The sequence below is a fragment of the Artemia sp. Qi Xiang Cuo genome, chromosome 13 (assembly GCF_049724085.1).
Source record: "Artemia sp. Qi Xiang Cuo chromosome 13, ASM4972408v1, whole genome shotgun sequence".
Lineage (NCBI taxonomy): Eukaryota > Metazoa > Arthropoda > Branchiopoda > Anostraca > Artemiidae > Artemia > Artemia sp. Qi Xiang Cuo.
This window is the reverse complement of record NC_142806.1, coordinates 69871625-69893533: the sequence shown is the minus strand read 5'-3', so window position 1 is coordinate 69893533 and position 21909 is coordinate 69871625. Positions and strand designations below refer to the sequence as shown.

General features: G+C 36.3%; 1 protein-coding gene across 1 annotated transcript in view; it reads left to right on the top strand.

Moving 5' to 3' along the window:
* The first annotated feature begins 316 nt into the window (after positions 1-316).
* LOC148945595 (putative phenylalanine--tRNA ligase, mitochondrial) overlaps positions 317-21909 on the top strand; it is a 69738-nt gene continuing 48145 nt past the window's right edge. Inside the window, exons 1-3 of the mRNA XM_089098666.1 lie at positions 317-903; positions 12517-12679; positions 17265-17396. Of these exons, the coding sequence (XP_088954792.1) occupies positions 349-903; positions 12517-12679; positions 17265-17396 (850 nt within the window). The 5' untranslated portion in view covers positions 317-348. The remainder of the gene's footprint in view (positions 904-12516; positions 12680-17264; positions 17397-21909) is intronic.

Below are 21909 nucleotides of genomic sequence, written 5' to 3'. Positions count from 1 at the left end.
GTGTTCTAAGCGAGGAGTGAGTAGAGCTTGGGCCATATTAAAATTATAATGATAACGACATTTATAATCGTGATTTCTTGAACGGGCTTTTTTGAACCCTGTCATTGAAAATTTCTTTGTTTCTGAAACTTTCAAGATTTAAGTTTTTCTAATGAAACTTTCCTATCTCAATTCTCATGCATAAAAATAAAAAATCTTTTATTGAGGGCACACATATAAAATTAACTTTCATGTTAGTTTAATGTTTATTTGGACGTAGGATTTTGGCTTATTCCGACTGAAATGAAATTTGTGAACATGGCTTCAAGCGAAAAATTTAAACTGTATTCACGAGAAGTGTTTTCAGCAATGTTTATAGCAACTGTATTTAGGAAATTTACTACTTCAAGATTTATAGTATATCATTGTTTCTTTAAAAGAAAATATTCAAATTACAATGAGATTCTTATTAATGGAAAGTCATATGAAGTTGACTCCTGGACTAATGTGACTCCAAAAATTTTATCTTACATTGGAAAGAACTTGCATCTTCAGAAAAGCCACCCGTTGAGTTTATTAAGACAACGAATCACAAATTTCTTTTATTCCCACTATAAAAATAATAGAGGTAATCCATTATTTTCAGTGTATGACAATTTAAACCCTATAGTTACTACTGAACAGAATTTTGACAATTTGCTGGTGCCTGAAGATCATGTTAGCAGAAAGAAAAGTGATTGCTATTATGTGAATTCTAAGTACCTTTTAAGAGGCCACTCCTCTGCTCATGAAAATGAACTTATTCAATCAGGGCTAGATAACTTCCTAATATTTTCAGATGTATACAGAAGAGATCAAATTGATTCTTCACATTATCCTGTTTTCCATCAAGTAGAAGGTGTAAGACTTTTCCTGAAACATGAGGTACAGAATGAGTTCTAGATTCCTTGGTAGGCTACTAGTTTAGAGGTTGACCTCTCCAGAAAAATTGCAGTAAAATATAGAAAATACCCAATTTTACCAGTTACAGCACTAGTATAGAGTCACAAAGAAACTCAGTGGAAAATAAAAATGAAATTGAAGATAACATACTTGTATCTATGTTAGGTTAGAAACTTTTCAGACAACCCTTATAGGTCAATAATTTTCAGCAAGGTCCTTTCTAGGCCTACCTTTCTTAAATATTAGAGTGATAAAAGTATTTTTCTAATCCAGTAGTAGTCTGAAATTCAATGATAAGTTAGAAAGCAGGGAAAGTGGTTGATACAAGACTGTTTGACATTCATGAAAGATACAAGGGTGAATGCAGTCAGGACCAGCCAATTTATTTGTTTTAAGGGACATAAGTCACTTTAGAACTATTGTATATTGTATATATAACAATTTAACAATTATACAACTATTCTATTGTATAAGTAATCAAAATTAGTTCCATCTCAATTGATACATCATCTATCAGTATGTTGGGGGAAAACAGTAGGCTACTGGAATCAGAGGAAAAAACAGAATTGTTGGTTGAAAATTTCAACTTTCAGCTCAGAATAGCAATTCCATTCTCAGTGTATTCTATTAATTAGCCTACTTGTTTTAGTAGTTAAAAAGATAAAATTTTGGCCAAAAACTTCTTGTGCAAGATGTTTCAGCATACAAAATTTCAGTTTTCTTGTTAGACCAGTGGATTCTAACCAATTTTGGGCTACACCCCACCTATGCATTTCTAAAATCCCTCTTCCCCCCTTGTGATAATTATATTTTGAAATTCAAAAATTAAGATGTATTTGTCTGAAGGAAGCTTAAAAGGTCATTAACTTGGAATTTTATTTTCAGGTAGTCCTCTAGGCATATTTTATGCTAATGAAAAAGCTTGTATGCATAAAACACCTTTTCTAAAATGCATAATCTTATTGCAATACTAACATGGTCTTGTTTTACTCTTTAAATGCATATGAAGGTGACATCTTTCTCATGATTTTTTTTTGTGGGGTATGCACCCCATGTTGGGAATAATGATGATATTTTTTTTGTATATTTGTTTTTATATTTTTCTGTTTTTATATTTTTTATATTGTATTATCTTTTTTATTTTATTATATTTTATATTAAGTTTTTATATAATATATTATATTATATATTATATTATATTATCTGTTTTTATATTTTTATATTTCCTGTTTTTATATTTTCTTTTAAGCACTTTTTCTTTTAGCCAATTGGTTTTATGGTAGCATTGATGAATGATACAACTGTATTTTAGACAATAGCCTAGTGAAAAATTGTGAATAAAAGATATTTTGGACTTTTATTTATATTAATAAATTAATATAGCAAAAGTTTGACATTAATGTAAAAAAATTAGATAAAAGTCAGACAAATTCCAAAATTGTTTGTCAAGTTTTTTTTTTAAGTTAATAAGTAGTTTAGTTTGTTTAAAGTTTTGCAGATAAAAATTATAATGAATACTAGAGACAATAGTACTAAGGGATCCTATATATCTTTATTCATTCTTTTTATTTGCCTTGCTATATCAGTTTGGTTAAGTCTCAAAGAATGATCAAACTCATTTACCATGTCAAAGAAAAGAAAGGGCAATAGATTTACATACCCTTCAGTACACTGGCCTCTAATATCCATTAAAATGGTGCAATGTCACCTTTAACACAAAAATCAAGCCCTGTTCAACATGACAATACTTTTTCCATAATTTAGTGCCTACTCTACACAGCTGAGCAAAACTAACAATCTGTAAGGGTTTTACAGATCTAGAGCAAGATTACTCTCAGTTTTGCAAAAAATAAGCATGAATTCTCTATGGTAAATTCTCCATGAAGCTATTTTTAAAACATCTCAAGACTAAGGGAATCATAGTGAAAAGCTTTGTTTCTGTCTTTTGCTTTGAAAACTTTTTGTATTTAGTTGATATATTTGTACATTCAAAAGTTTTACTTTAACTCTACCTACAGCTTATGTTTGTCTAAAGCTCTTTTTTTAATGGTTATGTTCTAGATTCTTTCTGTTTTTAACACTGAAGGCACCTAGTTTTATTCAGGCAAAATATCTGTAATGATTGTTATCTTTTATTATCTCTCTACTGGCCATAGACTGTTGTTCTGTTTCTGGAGGAGGGGTAAATACTTGTATCACCACCCCATAGTTCAGCAGCTTCTGAGTTGTTATTACATCATTCCTCTTTCATCAATATGTCAGGGTTGGTAATTTCAATGTTGTTTCTGCATTGTTCATACAGAGTATGATCTAGGGTTGGGACAAGTTTTGTGGCTCTTGTCTATTCATTTTTTATGGCCCAAGCATCCATTATGTGTTTTGGGGGTGCTATTACCATTACAAACTCAAGGTGAGGGCATACAAGAGCTGTTTAAAGTTTTTTTTTTTTTTACCAAACTTTATAATAATGAAATTAATTATCATCCACAATATAGATAGAAGTGGAGTAAAATAATGGAAATAAATAAATATACCTTCCCTATGACAAAAACTACTAAACTACTAACAAGTCACCACAGCACCAATCCATCTAAGGCCAACACAGCTACACACACTCCTCCATTCTAATTAAGGCTTTCCTCTTTACACCCTCCAAGAAAGTTCCCATTTCACTTAAATCTTTCTTTATGAAATCCTCCCAATCCAACTGCAGACAACCTGCTTTCTGTTTAGCCCTAGATGGTTGACCAAAAAGGATGATCTTCAGCAAAATGTTATTCTTCATCTACAGAGCATGGCCTAGCCATCTCAACCTTTCTCTCATTAAATAAAAAAAAAAAAAGTTTTTTCAACTGAAAGTAAGGAGCAACATTAAAACTTAAAAGAAACAAATTATTATGTATACAAAATTGGGACAAAATTCAAACTTAAGTGTAAAAAGCAAGGTGTTGAGAATGGGAAAACCCATTTTACATATGTAATAATTTCTGTTTGTTTTAAGTTTTAATGTTGCTCCTTACTTTCAGTTGAAAAAACTTGTTTTTTAATTTAGTTTCTGATCTTTTTTTAATAAATGTCAGGAAATTTGGCCCCACCTCGACAGAGAAACACCTTCCCCATGGAAACATCCTCTAGACAAAAATTAATCCTGGTGAAAATTTACCTGGACCACTCTTAACCACTCTGTGCATAAAATTGAGATGGAAAATAGAAAGAAAGAAGTATAAAAAGAATTTTATTTAAGAATTCTGGAAAATTCCCCCTGTGTATAATTTCCCCTGAGAAGTTCACTCCCTGGAAACTTCCCTCCCCCTGAAAGATTCTCCCATGGAAAAATCCCCAGCAAAAAATTTGTCCGCCCCTCACCCAAAAATGTATGCCTACATCCCAATAACAAATACTATGTGCAAACAATGGGCACATTTTATAACTAAAATACCTTTCCCTGGGGCTGTGGGGGGGTCATGTTATACCCAAAGGCATAGTTATTGGGCCTTTAAACTATGATGGACAAAATGGCTATCTCAAAATTTTTATCGGACAATTTTGGGAGAAATGGGGCAGGGGAGGCGGCCTAGTTGCCCTCCAATTTTTTTGTTTACTAATAAGGGCACTAGAACTTTTAATTTCTGTTCCAATGAGCCATCTTTCTGACATTCTAGGACCACTGTGTTGAAACAATCACCCATGGGGAAAAAAACAAACAAACAAACTTCTGGCAAAAAATACAAAATTCTACATTTTTGCAGACAGGAGCTTCAAGTTTTCTCAGGCTCATAACCTTTGATGAGTAAGACTAAACTTAATTAAATTTATATATTTTGTAGTATTTTGTGATACCTTGCTTTATGCTTGTGGTTGTGCACCAGCTGCTATTGCATGCTTATGCTTATTTGCCTTGATGCTTTATGCTTGCTTGCTTTGCTTATAGTGGTCTTTATTATAGGTGCCTGGGTTTTAAATTAAGATTTATCTACCAAATATCACATGGTGTCAGAAGTGAGTAACCAGTAATGGATGTCAACCAGCCAAGTATCAGTTGGGACACGCTGTGTCTTCCAGTTGAGTGGAAACGATTTGAGCAGCATGCTTGTCTTATGTTTGCTGGCCCTTTATCTGGGAAAACTGAGAAGATCATGGGTGCCTACCTACTTATTTGGGTAGGAGACAAGGGAAGAGAGATATTTAATACCTTCACCTTCAGTGAGAGTGAAAAGGACAAGCTTGAGCCATACATGACAAAATTCAAAGATTATGCATCACCTAAAACAAACAAGGCCTGTAGCTACAGGGACGCAGACGAAATGGTACGAGATAGAATAGTCTGTGGAATACTGAACCCACCTATCAGAGAGTGCCTGCTAGTAGAAGGGGATGCCCTAACCCTTGAAACAACTATAGAGAAATGTCGCATGTTTAAAACAACCTAGGCACAGCTAAGAACGTTTGATGAAGGTAGCATAAAAAAAGAAGTTGATTCCATTCATAAAATCAATCGCCGCCCAAGCAGAAGAAACGAAAAGCTCAAGACCACCAGCTCAAGATCTAGAGAATGCTACTTCTGTGGAGGCAGCTACAGCCCGAATCATGCATGTCCTGCAAAAGGAAAAATATGTACAAAGTGCCGCAAGCCTAACCGTTTTGCACACGCCTGAAGAAGTAACAAGGTCGTAAATATAGTTCCAGGCACCAACAATAAACTTGAAAACTCTGATGATGAGGACAAGATATTTCTGCATGAAGTCTTAGAAACAAATAACAAGAAGAAGCCATAGTTTCCTGCAAAATTAACGCCCAGTTGCCATTGAGCTTCAAAGTTGACACAGGAGCACAAGCAAATATCCCTCCTATCAAGCATTTTGACATGCTCTTGCCAAAGCCAGAAATAAATAAGGCTAAGCAGAAGCTCACTAGTTACTGTGGTGGCAGGATTCCCGTTCGAGGAACATGTACTTTGAGCTGCACCTATGAACAATCAAGGCCTTCCAACCAGCCTTTCTACATTGTAGAAGCAGACTCTGTTCCCATTATCGGTTTCAGATCAAGCTTGGATCTGAATCTTATTAAACTGATCATGAATGTCAACTCTGCTGCAAGCACTGAAGTACCAATCTGCAACTTTGTTTCAGAGGTTATTAAAGAATTTAATGATGTCTTTGAAGGGATAGGAAATCTGGATGGCAAGTGCCATATTTATTTGAAGGACAGAGCCATCCCTAAGGTTCATGCTGTAAGGAAAATCCATCAGCTCTTCGCAACAAGCTTAAAGCAGAGCTTGATAAAATGGAGAAAGACGGTGTCATTGAGAAGGTGACTCTCCCTACTGAATGGGTCAACTCCAAGGTGACCGTTCAAAAGCAAGATGGCATTCTCCATCTCAGTATTGACCCTGTGGATCTCAACAAGTCCACCAGAAGACCCCACTACCCTATTCCAACGCTAGTAGACTCTACATCCAACTTGCATGGAGCAAAGTACTTCACAAAGCTAGATGCACGTTCAGGATACTGGTCATTGTCACTAGATGAAGAATCCTCAGACCTAACTACATTCAACACTATCTTTGGAAGATACCGTTTCAAGCGTATGCTGTTTGGCATTATATCAGCGCAGGACGAATTCCAGAGGCGCATTGAGGAAGTGTTTGAAGGTCTCACTGGCTTTATAGTAATCATAGACGATCTGCTAGTTTCCGGTTCAACCCTGGAAGAGTATAATCAGCATCTTGTTGCCGTCTTAAAGAGGGCTCGAGTAAAAGGGGTGAGGTTCAACCCCAGTAAATCTAAATTTGGGGTACAAGAGGTAACATACTTTGGCCATATGATTGGCAAAAAAGGGATGCACCCTGATCCAGAGAAGCTACGTGCAATTAATGCAATGCCGAAGCCAGCGAACAAAGAAGAGCTGACCACCCTCTTAGGAATGCTAAATTACTTAGCCAGATACATCCCCAATCTATCAACAAAATGCAAGGACCTTCGTGACATCTGCAAAGAAAAAGACTGTTTGGGAAACAAAGCACGATTTTGCCTTAAAGGAAATAAAGGGCTCCATTGTGTCGCACCTCCACTTCTTTGATAACCAAAGTACTTCAATTGACCTGACAGTCGATGCCTCATCACAAAGCCTAGGAGCATACATCTCAACAAATGGACAGGCAATAGCATACGCTTCACGAGCCCATACGTCTACCGAGCAAAGATACTCACAGCTAGAAAAAGAACTTTACGCAATTGTATTTGGCTGCCGATACTTCCATCTTTACATTTATGGAAGGCAAGTCAATGTGTTCACTGATCGTCGCCCTCTCGAAACCATCTTATGACAGCCTTTGCACAAGGCCCCAGCAAGACTACAAAGGATGATGCTCCAGATTCAGCCATACGACTTGAGTTTCACTTACCAACCTGGCACTGAAATACCAGTCGCTGATGCTTTATCAAGGCTCCACCTGTAAGACATTTACAAGGCAAGCCAGAGAGAACTTGAAGCGTATGTACACCAAGTTGTCGAGTTACTTCCGGTGAGTGATTCAAAACTGCAAGAAATCCGCAACCAGTCTAAACAAGACCCCCAGCTAGCTGCACTCAGACAAATTATAGAAACTGGCTGGCCAGTTTGCCGCAAGCTATGTCCAAGTCACGTACTGCCATTTTGGGGAGTCCGACACGAAATGTACATTAATGACAAAATCATATTCAAGGGAGACAGGATAGTGGTGCTAGCATGTCTGAGAACCGACACGTTAAAACAGCTAAACATATCACATCTAGGGGTGGAGAAAAATAAACAGAGAGCCAGGATGCTCATCTACTGGCCTCGACTAAACACGGGCATAGAAAATCTGATTGTCAGTTGCTACACATGCCAAAAAAACAGCAGGAGTCTACAAAAAGAGCCACTAATCTGCTCACCAGTTTCAGTTCTCCCCTGGCAACAAGTTGCCTGTGACATATTCACCTGGCATGGAGCCAGCTACCTCCTAGTGGTGGACTACCATAGCCGCTTTTTTTGAAACTAATCTGTTGCGTGAATTAGCATCTGCAGAAGTCATTTTGAAACTGAAGTCGCATTTTGCCCATCATGGTATACCCCAGGTCATGATGTCCGATAATGGTAGACAATTCGTGCCCGAAGAATTCAAGAGGTTTGCCAGAGACTGGGGATTTGAGTTAAAAACTTCTAGTCCAATATACCCCCAGTCAAATGGATTACTGGAAAAGATTATCCAGACTTGCAAGAGCATCATAACCAAGGCAAGTGAAATGGATCAGACCTATACCTTGGAATTCTGAAATACCGTAACACCCCAATAGACTGTTTAACTGCCCCCTCACAAATGCTCCTGAGCCACCAGCTCTGCTCAAAACTGCCATGCACAGAAAAGCACTTAGAAAAGAGAGTGATACAGACTTCTGAATTCTTGGCGAGCAGAGAGATGGCTCAACACAGACAGAAATCCTACTATGACCGGCATGCTAGAGAACATCCCGAACTCAGAGGAGGTGACCAGGTCTTCTTCAGAAAACAGCCGGAAGCGCCGTGGAAAAGCGGGGAAATAATTAAAGAGGCAGATGAGCCTAGATCGTACTACCTATCAACTAAAGATGGTACAATCCTTCGTCGCAACCGAAGACACTTAATCAAAGCAGCTTCTCCACTCACACCTGATGATAGACCTGCCATGAAGTACCCCTCCCGGGCTGTGTCAAGGTCACTAAATCTGAGACAGGTTGCAGATTGTCCTGACACTGCCACAAGCATGAATCTGCACAGATCATTTCAGAGATTCCCGACTACCACCACCGAGCCCAGTATGGTCTTAGCTAAGCCCTACCTGCCAGCAAGTGAGCCCTCTAGCACAATTGAAGAATAAGCAACAGCTGCTCAGGCGACAAGATCTAGCAGAGTGGTGAAGCCACCAGAGAGACTAAATCTATAATGAATAACGAAGTGACAATGAGGCATTTGTGTCTAGTATAGGTTTGCCAAAACCCCTTGGTAGCTGATGGGAGTGATCCTTGCGCTTCCCGGGGTAGTGTTCTGTTGTCTCCTGTATTGAGTGATAATTTCCCAAGTTATTGGCAGTTAGCAGAGTAAAGCCAGCGCCTCCATGCCTAGAGATAGAAGGAGCTCATCCCTTGGAAACAGCTGAAGGGGGATGTAGCATTATGTGATACCTTGCTTTATGCTTGTGCACCAGCTGCTATTGCGTGCTTATGCTTATTTGCCTTGATGCTTTATGCTTGCTTGCTTTGCTTATAGTGTTCTTTATTATAGGTGCCTGGGTTTTAAATAAAGTTTTATGTACCAAATATCACATATTTGAAATCAGCATTAAAAGCCAATTCTTTAAGATACATCTATTGGTATGAAAATTCTGTTTTTTAGAGTATTGGTTACTATTGAGCCGGGTCACTCCTTACTGGGTCTTATAGCTCTAGAAAGTTTGTTACCATGACCTGTTTTCTTATAGCTCTAGAAAGTGGGATTGAACCACACTTTTGTACAGCCGACTGTTCGAAAAACGATTAGTCAGTCAGGTACCCAAAACAATCTGTTGGCAATTTCTATGGAAGACATCTAGCAAATCCTCATCTGTTTTTCAGAACAGCCATTCTTCAGAACCATATTTGACCACTGTCATCACTGTTGCTTCCAACATTCCAATCTTTTTTTACAGACTTATCTTCTTATTCTTCCAAACTTTTTTTCAACTGTGAAAAAAAAAAACACCTTGAGCCTTTGCTATTCTGCTTTCTACTAACATCTTCACTGCTCCCACCCTCTTTACTGATAATACTACCAAGATAAGTGAAGCTGTCCACTTGATCAATCTTTTTGTTACCCAATGTCATCTTTTCATCTTCACTTATTCCTAGCCTTAGTGGGCTAGTCCTCTTAATATTAATTTTCAAACCTATTCTATGAACTTGGAAAACCTCTAAAAGTTTTTCATTTAGGATCCATCCTTGTTTAATTCATGTTTGTTTTAAGTTTAACTTGATTATCCATTTTAATTTCTGTTCGTTTTGGGTCTTGCTTCTTTTCAGTAATTTAGTTTCTGTTGGTTTTAAGTTTAAATTATTATATTAGCCTACTGTTTTTCTGCTTGTCTTTCGTTTAATGAAGCTCTTTACTTTTCTTTTGAAAACCTTTTTTTGAAAAATATTTTAAAAGTTAGTTTCCATTCTTTTTAACATTTATAAGTCTTTTTTTAAACTTTTCTGCTTTAGTATTAATATTTTACTTTGCTCTATAAATTTTGGACTAATTTAGAATCCTTAGGCTAGTCAAAATATTTAAAGAATAATTACTTTTTTGCAATAATTTTTAGTAATCATTTTGCCATAGACTTGTCTAATAATGGCGTAGTTTTACTATTGGCTTTTCTTTGGATAGGAAGGGGTACTGTTGTTCAAATGCTTTTGGTCTACTAGTTTGGTCTTACTAGTTTTTGGTCTATTACAGGGCTGAAGCTATCTTGACCCCCATCCTGTTATAACCTTGAATATAAGAGAATATTCACCCACCATTTTGCTATAAGAATATTTTTATATTATAATTTTTGTAACAGCTTGTTTGCTTAAATATATCTATTGTGAGACCATATTTAAAAAAGAGCTCATAAATGACCTCTATTAAAAGAAAAACTTTTGAGTTGTAACTTCAAACATCAAGCTATTTTCATGGGATTAAAGATATTCTATTTTGATGACCTTGATATGCACAGCGTGTTTTGAACCTCTCCCTTCTCCCCAAGTTAAGAATTGAAGAACGCATTTTTTTGCCCTTTTCAAGGCCCCCTCCTCCATGCAAAGTATGATTTTTTCGAACCAGGCTAACGAATTTTTGCCATTTATCCTTACATAAATCACGTTTTTGTGCTATAAGTACTTATTGGACTTGTAATTTTTGCACATTTAAGGAATAAGGTACATCAAAAGGTAGCATGTGCTGCCAGGTTGTAGATGTGCGGTGATATTAAGTAAGTTTAAAAAGATTGACATGGTGGGACCAAGGGGAGCTTATAAAGGACAATCAGTTTGATAAGGAAAAAATCATCCCAAAAGACCCAATCTAAGCTTCATTGCCCTTAAACCCGGATTTTTTGGAACTTGAAAAGTGGTCTGATGCCCAGATAGTCAGTTTCAATGCATCAAAAACAAAAGAGCTGAAAATTCAATCAAAAGGGCCAGCTATATGCCCCAACTTCATCTTTATAAACAAAGCTATAGCCTTAAGAAAGTTGACGAGCTTTGTCTCCTTGGTATCCACTTATCCACATATCTCTCTTGAAAATACCACCCTGATTGTGTGAGGACCTCCTGTACAAAAAGCTGGGATCACCCTTCACTGCAAAAACCTTCTGCTGCTCAGCTTGATCATCCTACTTTGCAAGTCTTGCATTAGACCCATCTCTGAGTATGGATGCCCGTGGTATGCTGGTGCTCCAAAAACGGTGTTTGCACCACTCAAAAGATCCAAAATAGGGCTAATAGGGTAAGATGTGTCGTTCCCGTGACTCTCTCCAGTCTGTTAGTGAGAGGTTTTGATGTTGTGTTGATGGCTGTTTTCTATATTTGGATACATTCCCTGCCTCTCTAGAACTTTTTTTCGTATTGTGTCCTAATTTTCCACCCGACAAGACAGACACGAAGGCACACAGCTTGTTTGAATTATATTGAGTTTGGCAAAACATGAACAGTGTACTTGAAGAACAGCTTCTTGACGTTGCACATTGATCGGCAATGAACCTCTGAGTGAAATTATGCGCAAAATTTCTCTGTTGACTTTTTCAAAAGAAGATTCAAAAATCATCGAAAACCTTGATAAAAGAATACTGGGAAATCAAATATTTATTTATACCTGGCGCAGCGTTAATAGGAATAAGAATAATAACACGTGCAGGCTTGTATATATTTTATTCTCTAATTTTTCATTAGCATAATCATCACGTTATTTGCTTTATTGATTTAATTAATTGAATCATTGCGTTGATTGATTTTATTTGTGCTAGTCTACGCGATATATTTGAAGCTTCCCTTCTTTATTCTCAACCCAGGGAGAAAGCTGTTACCGTATTTCTCTCTTATAATTAGTTCTTTACTTTCTCGGATGTTGACCTATAGCCCGCGTAGTGAAGGTACCAATCTTCTGATTCTCTGCTTCTGGCCAGGAATGCAATGTGTGGTTGGAGGCAAATTATCCAATGCTTTCCGTGATTTTTTTCGTTTTAGGTTTCATTCATAGCATTTCTGTTCTGTTAATTTTGACAACTTGTGTAAGCTACTTTCTCCCCAGTCATCTTTTTTTATACTTTGCTATTTCTTTCTTTCTCCCCCACTCCTTTTCTATCCTTTCTACCCCCCCCCCCTCTCTCTCTCTGTCTCTCTCTCTCTCTCTCTCTCTCTCTCTCTCTCTCTCTCCCTCTTTCTCTCTCTCTCTCTGTCTCACAATCTCTTTTTCCTCTCTCTCTCTCTCTCTTTCCGCCTCTCTCCATCTTTAACTTGTTCACTCTTTTATATTTCTAGACAAATCATATTTCAAAATGTAATTCATTTTCTTATTTGGAGTATTTTTTTTTTATTCCAGTTATTCAACCTCAACCCAGAAGCTGAAGGTAGTATTGAAGTATTTGAAAATGGAGTGCGAACAGAGACAAAACAAGAGGTTCACACTTATGACGCTGCAAGAGTTGTTGAATATAGCCTAAAATCTTCTCTTACTGCCCTAGTAAGGCATTTATTTGGTCGAAGTAAGTGAAAGTGAATTTTATTGTTAAAAAAAATAAATACCAAAGAGTACATGTGAGTACCAAGGAGTAAAAGTACAAGTGAGAATGATATTGATTGCTTAGATTGGCAAAGTATAAACCTAGGCAACCCCCTATGTCTTGTAATATTACTAAAGCTTGGGAATTCAATTTTTAATAAAAAAAAATCCATGTGTAATTTTGTAGCTTTTGGAGCTGTTAGATTCAAATTAAAAAATAATCAATGGAAACGCAAAATAATAAGTGTCTTTTTCAAGAACCTAAGGTAGAGAGGAGGGGGGGGGGGTGAAACCTGGAGGAGGCAATGGAGATAATAGGTGAATCTCTTTGCTTCCAAAGGTCACAAGCCCTCGAGAAAAGAAGAAGAAAATGTTAGCAGGGCTTATTCACCTTTTGCTCTGAATAAAAACAATCTTCACGAAAAAAAGTGTAATGTAAGTGTATATGAGCAATCTAACGATTGTGAACACATGAATGATTTCCTAAAGAATAATTACCGTAGCATATAGTCCGTTTTGCACAATGGATCAAACAGTTCGTCATAATAAACTGTAAGTAAGGAGCGACTCGGCCCAATAATAAGTCTAAAAAAAGAAATTTTGACAACAATCAATGCATCAAAAGAATCGGACTTATATGTGATTTCAAATGTGCAAAATTTATTAATGTTTAATGTTACCCATCAAAAGTTATAAGCCCAAGAGAATTTGCCAGATTTTCGAAAAAGGGGAAAACATCCCCAAATAGTCAAGCGATTTAAAGAAAATCATCAGATTCAGCATGTCAGAGGACCCTATCGTAGAGGTTCTAGGGGCCTCTCTACAAGAATGTGGAATTTTGTATTTTTGCCAGAGGAAAGATCCCAGATGCTTGAGTTTTTTTTTCACAAGGATAATCGTATCGAACCATTGGTCCTAAAAGATCGGGAGAAGGCTCGTTCAGAGGGAAATTAAACGTTCTAATGTCCTTTTTAAGTAACCAAAAAGATTGGAGGACAACTACCTCCCCCCCCCCCCTTTACTGCCCATTTTTAGCGATTTGATTCAGCAAAGTTTAAAGGTCCAATAACTATGCCTCTGGGGATGAATCGACCCCCCACAGCTCTTGGAGAAAGTGCTTAAAGTTATGCAACTTGCTCATTGTTTATATATGGTATTTTTCTTGGGAAATATACGCACATTTTTCGGTGGTGGTGGTGGGGGGGGGGGGGTTTACATTGGGAGAATTTTCCAGGGGATTTTTTCCATGGAGGGAAGGAATATTTCCCGGTATGATTTGAAAAACGATCTGAAATTAAATAAAAGCAAGTTTTTCAACTGAAAGTAGGGAGCAACGTTAAAACTTAAAGCAAACAGAAACTATTCCGTGCATGAAACGTTTTTAACGTAAATAACTATATTTTAGTGTAAAATCTTTAAAAGTCAAACGAATATAGTTCATTTGAGAGAAATTAGTGTAAACCCACTTTGTTATCTAAATTTTCCGGAAACTCACCATTAAATGTTAACTTTGTTGATACGGTTTAGCCTATGCATTTCTCAGCTGGTCAGCGTCTGAGTACCAATAGCCTAATATTGAAAAAGTGGAACCTGGTCAGTGTAAAGGGAAGCAGGTCGTCCTCATCTGGGGTGGGAGGACGTCATAAAGAAAGATTTAAAGGAAATGGGAACTACGTGGGTGGGTCTAAAAAGGGGGGCTTCGAATAGATTGGGATGGAGGAGGAGCGTGCGTAGCTGTGTTGGCCTCAGGCGGCTTTGTGCTGCGGTGCGTTGTTAGTAGTAGTAGTAGTAACCTGATCACAAAAATTTTATTTAAAAACCGAAGGCTTCAGAACTCCCCAAGAAAAACATTCTCGGACATGAAATAAAAGTGTTATTTCTCTCTTTGAAAATAAACCCCAAATAATGCTTATCCCCAACCTGTTCCTGTTCAAATCCAGATCCAGGGTATAGGGGATGCAAACAGTCTAGGCTTCAATAACTGGTGTCAGGGAGGTTTTTCAAAACAGTGCATTTTTATTCCGCAGAGGAATCTAAAAAATGGCTTGTTCAGGACCAATTATATTGATTTTCAATCTTGCATTTTACCTGGTATTATCCAAATACTTTTTTTCACTTTTAGGTCTTGTCTGGTTTTTAAAAATGTCAAAATAATGCATTTTTAGGTCACAATTATTCTTGAAGGAACCCTTCAGCCTAGAGGAGAAACAATCCTCTGATCCTGTGTGCTAAAATTTGGCTGTTTGGGCCTGTGATCTAGACAGAGTTCAATGGATACACACACACACACACACACATACATATGTGTATATATATATATATATATATATATATATATATATATATATATATATATATATATATATATATATATATATATATATATATATATATATATTATTATTTTATTATTTTTTTTTACCCGTCAAAAAAAGGTACAAAACGAATCACAAAGACGAGAATCATAAACTCAGTTATACACTGCACTGAACATATTTTACCTTTTAAACTCCCAAGTACTGAGCAAGCATAAGCAATATGAGCATCGTTGCATCAAGCCGCAATTAAACAAAATAATCATCAGTTAATTAAAAATTTACAGTAGATAATCATATCAACTAGTCTAAATATGACAAGAGACGGTAAAACAGTTAAACGACACGTTCGTCCGCTGGTTTCAGATCACTTGAATTCAGATCACTCTCAACAAATGGTTCATTTACTCCGATATGCATAAGTATCAGAAACAAGGAAATTATTCAATCACGGATTTCTTTACTTCATTAAATAAAACAAAATGCTTAAAAGAATGGATAATTAAACAGTTAAATGATTAGTAATGTACGCAATATATTTCCAGAGAAAAATTGACACCAAGATTGAGAATAACCAGCGTCACACATAAATTGGGCTCTTACGGAAAGAGACTAAATCATCATTCAATCAAAAATTGCAACAATTACAATGTTACCGTAATTACAGCTGACTAATTAAATAAGCCACCGACAATAAAATTATAAACTCCCACTTCCTAGATTTGAGGCAGGAAAGGATTTCCCCATTTTATTCGTGTAAGAAAGCGGGTCATACCTGCTATAGCGTGAAGTGTCCGAAAAACCAGCAAAAGGCAACTCATTAACATGAACGAAATCTCTAACATATCACTGCCTTCTTGGAATATAAACAGAAATTTTTCTGAGCGGTCTGCTGTGGTTGACCAGTTTGTGAATAAATATAATGTGATGTGCCTGCAAGAACATTTCATCACAGAAGCTGGTCTAAACCTACTAAATCTATGGCCGTCCTACTCTGTGTTCTCCGTGCCTGCAAAACGTTCATCTCCGCGGGGCCGTCTGTCTGGCGGTATTGCCGCGTTGGTTAGCAATCGTCTTGCGTGCGAAGTATACGATAACAGTGACAATTTTCTTGAAAAAGACTAGATATGTGTACCTTCCAACTGATTACCGTGACGACAAATCTGATAGTGCTTTTGCTATAAGTGCTCCCAAACTAGCCCGCTGCCTTAAGAAAGCCGAGCTTGAATCTCTTGAGTGCATAATCGTGGGTGACTTTAACTGTGATTTAGAAGTTAATACTACTGCCCAAAACAGTTTGCGTTGAATTCTAATAGGGATACGTGAGAACCACTTTACTATTCACTGGATAAACCAGGACTTTTCCTATATCCACCAATCTGGTTCTACCTCCAATCTAGACCATATTGATAGCTCTAGTTCTTTGCCGGTACGTGAGGTTCTTGTCCTTCCGAATAGTTTCACTTCGGATCATTTCCCAGTTGAGTGTATTATCAGTAGTCCTACCTCGTTTTCTGCTGCGAATAATTCGTTGGCATTCACTCAGAGGTGGCATGAAGTTCCGGTTTGGCGTCAAATTAATAAAAAAACTTTCAAGATTCTTGTGATCTTGTTCTGTCAAAAATTCGCGTACCGTTTGACCTACTTATGAAATTTTATCATCGTGATGAAAGAGATGCGCGGCTATGTCTTAATATATATTACGCCGAACTGACCCATGCTCTTCTGTTTGCCGAATCTCAGGGATGATGATTGGGTTTTGGATTATGACATGGATAAAGTCATCGATACCTACCATACCTTTGAAAATCAAAAATATGGACTGGATAAAGCGTTGGAGGAAAAAGAAGTTTTTGTCCCACAACCTGAACAATTAAAAAAAACAAAGGTTCGGCGATATGTCTTTTATTATGACAAAAAACAAGCCAATGCAAAAGAAGACGTCGATTTCGACATCATGACATCAAGAAAAGGCTCAAATTGTCTGCATTTAGAAGACAAGCGACAGTGAGATATAATATAATATGTCGAATAAAATACTATACTGAGCATCGATTGGCCTGAAGACCATTGCCAGAATGGTGTGATTTACCTACACACTTGATAGTACGCCCGGTATATGCTTTTTGTTATTTTTTTTTCTTTTTAACGTTCAATTAAATTACGTACTGGTGCACTTTTATATTCAATAATACTTGTTAATTCTTGGTAATTCTTTTTTATTTTACCAACTACTTATTCTTTTTCTTTTAGATGCAGAGATTCGGTGGGTTGATGCATACTTCCCTTTTACCCACCCAAGTTTTGAGCTCGAAATGAAATTCAATGGAGAATGGATGGAACTTCTAGGTTGTGGGGTGTTAGAACATCAAACTTTGGTGAAAGGTAAAGAGGTTTGATATTATTCTAGTAGTATAAGAATAGTAGTGATATTTTCCTAGTAGTATAATACTAGCAGAACGGTAAAATCTCAAATAAATTTTATTGAAAATAACACAACGCCACCTGTTTAAACCTAGGGGTAGCGTAACCGCTGGTTCAAGAAAGTTTTGAAGTAAAAAAGTAACTTAATAGAAAATTGGTGGAACTTCTTTGATGTGTTTTCTTTAAACCTGATGAAAATTCTAGGCTGTTGGGTGTTATAACATCAAACTAGGTTAGATGTTATCAGGGCAGTATAAGATTATTTTTTTTGAAACAAGACAACGCAACCCGTCTAATTCTTGGGATAGAGTTCCCGCTGCCTCAAGAAATTCTTTAATTCAAATGGAACTCAATGGAGGAAACTTCGAGGCTGTTGAGTGTTGGATAATCTAATTTTGGCGAAAGGTAAATAGGCGTGGTATTATCCTACTAGAATAATAATAGTAGTATAGTAAAATTTCGATTAATTTTTGTTAAAAACGATGCAACACGACAAGGTCGGGGGGGGGGGGGGTTACCCGGTTTGAACCCCCTCCCCCCCTCCCCCAAAAATTTTTTTGACCGAGTCGAAAATAAGCCGAAAATTAGTAAAACCTAGGTAAAAATCAGTAAAATTAGTCGAAAACTGAGTCAAAAATTAGTAACCCCCCCCCGAAAAAAAATCCTGGATCCGCCCTTGCAACACGACCTATTTAATCCTGGGGATAACGTTGCTAATTGCTGAACGTTTAGAGCTCAAAATAGGAATTCAGCAGAGTAATGATAGAACTTCTAGTTTTATGTGTGTTACAATATTGAATTATTGAGCAAGGTTAACAGATCCTATTCGTGTAATGATTATAAAACGGTAAAACGTCGAACGGTCTGTTGGTAACAACTACTGTCTGATGGTGGGAAAGCATAACCATTGGCTCAGGGAAAAGAAAAAATAGTCCAGAAACCATAGACTCAAGTAAAAATGCAGAAGATCTTTTTTTTTATATATTTTAAGCATTAAACTAATTTTCAGCTGTTCAAAGTTTTCTGCTAAAAATGTTTTGATTTTTTTTTCTTTGAGCGATTATTATTATTTGTTTTTGAACACTTATAATCTTATCTTGAAGATACTTAACTATTAAACATTAAATAAAAATACTAAACATAATTAAATAAAATATTAAATTAAATAAAAATTCAATATAATATGAAATATTAAAGTACAACAAAGTTGAATAAAATATTAAATAAAATATAAAATTAAATTTTAAAACTAAAAATATTTGAACTTTATTTAAAGACTTCTTCAAAAAGCCCGAACAAATGGAGGCATTTGACTTCAAACGTAAGTTTGGGTGTGAGGAATATTCTTCTAGTACAGCTCTTGACCTCCTGGCTGCACTTGCGAAGCATATCTACCTCACAGGAGGGAGGAAAACGGGTTAGGATGGGGACATGAAAAATTAATGGCTCCCTGAGGGTATTATACGTCTATATAGTCAGGAACTGGAAAGGCTGGAAATGATTTTCTGACGCACAGTTGAAGTGTTTTCTCAACTATATCTTAGAGTTTCCAGGTAGGCCTATAACTTTTTTGTGGAGTCATTAGCGGGACATTAACATTTGTATTATATGTTTCTGCGGGATGTAGGATATAGGTACAGTTCTTATATAGAAGGTTGCCTATGTCCTAATAGATAAAACAGGATATTGGTATCCTCTATTATATGTTTGCATTCATGCGTGATAGTATTATTGAAGTGAATTACTTGTGTCAGAAATCATATCTTGGTTTTGTCTATTAAGTTTAAAACAATAAGTTTAATCAGCCAAAACTGTTTAAAGTTTATTATCATGTGTAAGTTCGCTACTTTGACATTGTCGTATTATATCGGTATCTGTTGTAACTTCAAAATGGCGCTGCCCATAGTGGGAAAATTTGGGCCCAAAAGCATTTTGGTCTATCACATGTGGAGCTGCAGTCTAAATATGTTAGGCACATCTGCATTAAGAATTATTTTCTTATTAGGTTTCCTTCTCAATAGCCTAGGCTACCCCTCATCTAGACCTTAACTTTTTGTTTTAGCCAATTATTTGAACTCTTTGTACAGGCTCAGTATTTTTCAGAGTTTTTATGTTAGCTTTAAGCTATGTAATTTAGCAATATATTCCATCTAGTCCTATTCAATCCCGAACAACTAAAGAAATCATAGTCTAGCCATTACCTACAATAGGCTAACACAAGATCTATTAGCCTAGTCTAATGCAACATCAAATTTCAATTTTTGATAATACTCAAAATGTGTCCAGTGATTCTTTAAGTGTATAAACTTTCTAAACACCTATCTATAATTCTTCAGTACCCCTCTAAAAAAAGAAGAAGCACAAAAAAAGAAACAAAAAAAAAAAAATCAAAAAAACAAAAACAAAAAAAGAAGAACCACATTCTCCTTGTTTCTAAACTTGGAGACTGTAATCCTCCTGTATGGGGTTTTAATTATGATGATTCCAATAGTCTTATTTTTATTTCTATCCGATTCTATTGTCGTGGAATTTCAGGTTATTTTTTTTTTTTTAATTCCCGCAAATTTGTTTCCACAATAAACGTTCACCATTGAGATTAAAGGAAATAACAGTTGCCCTTCCTGAATCATCTTCAAATGGTGATTTTTTGCCATCTAACAGTTTTATTTGAAACGTGTTTTTAATTTTGTGAATACTATGGGCTAGAGTTCGTCCTTTACTAAGTTGCACCTGACGCTGCAACCATGATCAATCTCAAAAAGCACCCTATATGTTTCTAGAAATATCCCTATGTGCAAAAACCACGTTTTTCAGCTACGTAATTTGTTATAGGCAATTTTTTATCCTATTTAATTCCTTGAATAAATAAACCTTTCCGAAGGATCTTAAAAACCTTATTTTTTCTCTCCTCCAATATTATGAAAATTTTAGATATGCCCTTTTTGCCCCGAGGATATGAACACTATAATACAATATCGTATCCAAGGGCGGACTATGGGGTGCGACCCCCCTCCCCCCCCAAAAAAAAAATGTCCGACTCGTTAAAAAGTAATAAAAATTCATATAAAAAATTTTGTGATGCGTTCTTTTTTTATATATACCCCCTGCCCCCAAAGAAAAACCCTGGATACGCCATTGCTGTAAAAAAAGAAAAGAAATGCGTTGAGTTGTCTATGTTGAGGTTCAAATGTGGAGAGGTGAATATCGTTTTCAGTTGATTCAGTTGAAGGATTTGTACTGAGTTGCAGGTTTTAGGTACTATTTTCAGTTTTGAGTCTTTTGAGGTGATTATCGTTTTCAGTTGATTCAGTTGAAGGATTTGTACCGAGTTGCAGGTTTTAGGTACTCTTCTGGGTTTTGAGTCTTTTGAGGAAATTATCGTTTTCAGTTGATTCAGTTGAAGGATTTGTACAGAGTTGCAGGTTTTAGGTGCTCTTATCAGTTTTGAGTCTTTTGAGGTGATTATCGTTTTCAGTTGATTCAGTTGAAGGATTTGTACCGAGTTGCAGGTTTTAGGCACTCTTCTGAGTTTTGAATCTTTTGAGGTGATTATCGTTTTGAGTTGATTCAACTCAAGAATTTGTACCGAGTTGCAGGTTTTAGGTACTCTTTTGAGTTTTGAGTCTTTTGAGGAGATTATTGTTTTCAGTTGATTCAATTGAAGGATTTGTACCGAGTTGCATGTTTTAGGTACTCTTTTCAGTTTTCGGTCATATGAGGTGATTATTTGTTTTCAGTTGATTCAGTTGAAGGATTTGTACTGAGTTGCAGGTTTTAGGTAATCTTTTGAGTTTTGAGTCTTTTGAGGGGATTATCGTTTTGAGTTGATTAAGTTGAAGGATTTGTACCGAGTTGCAGGTTTTAGATACTCTTTTCAGTTTTGAGTTTTTTGAGGTGATTATTGTTTTCAGTTCATCCAATTGAAGGATTTGTACCGAGTTGCAGGTTTTAGGTACTCTTTTCAGTTTTCGGCCTTTTGAGTTGATTATTTGTTTTCAGTTGATTCAGTTGAAGGATTTGTACTGAGTTGCAGGTTTTAGGTACTCTTTTGAGTTTTGAGTCTTTTGAGGTGATTATCGTTCTGAGTTGATTCAGTTGAAGGATTTGTACCGATTTGGAGGTTTTAGGTGCTCTTTTCAGGTTTGAGTCTTTTGAGGTGATTATAGTTTTCAGTTGATTCAGTTGAAGGATTTGTACCGAGTTGCAGGTTTTAGGTACTCTTTTGAGTTTTGAGTCTTTTGAGGTGATTATCGTTCTGAATTGATTCAGTTAAAGGATTTGTACTGAGTTGGAGGTTTTAGGTACTCTTTTTAGTTTTGAGTCTTTTGAGGTGATTATTGTTTTCAGTTGATTCAATTGAAGGATTTGTACCGAGTTGGAGGTTTTAGGTACTCTTTTCAGTTTTGAGTCTTTTGAGGTGATTATCGTTCTGAGTTGATTCAGTTGAAGGATTTGTACTGAGTTGGAGGTTTTA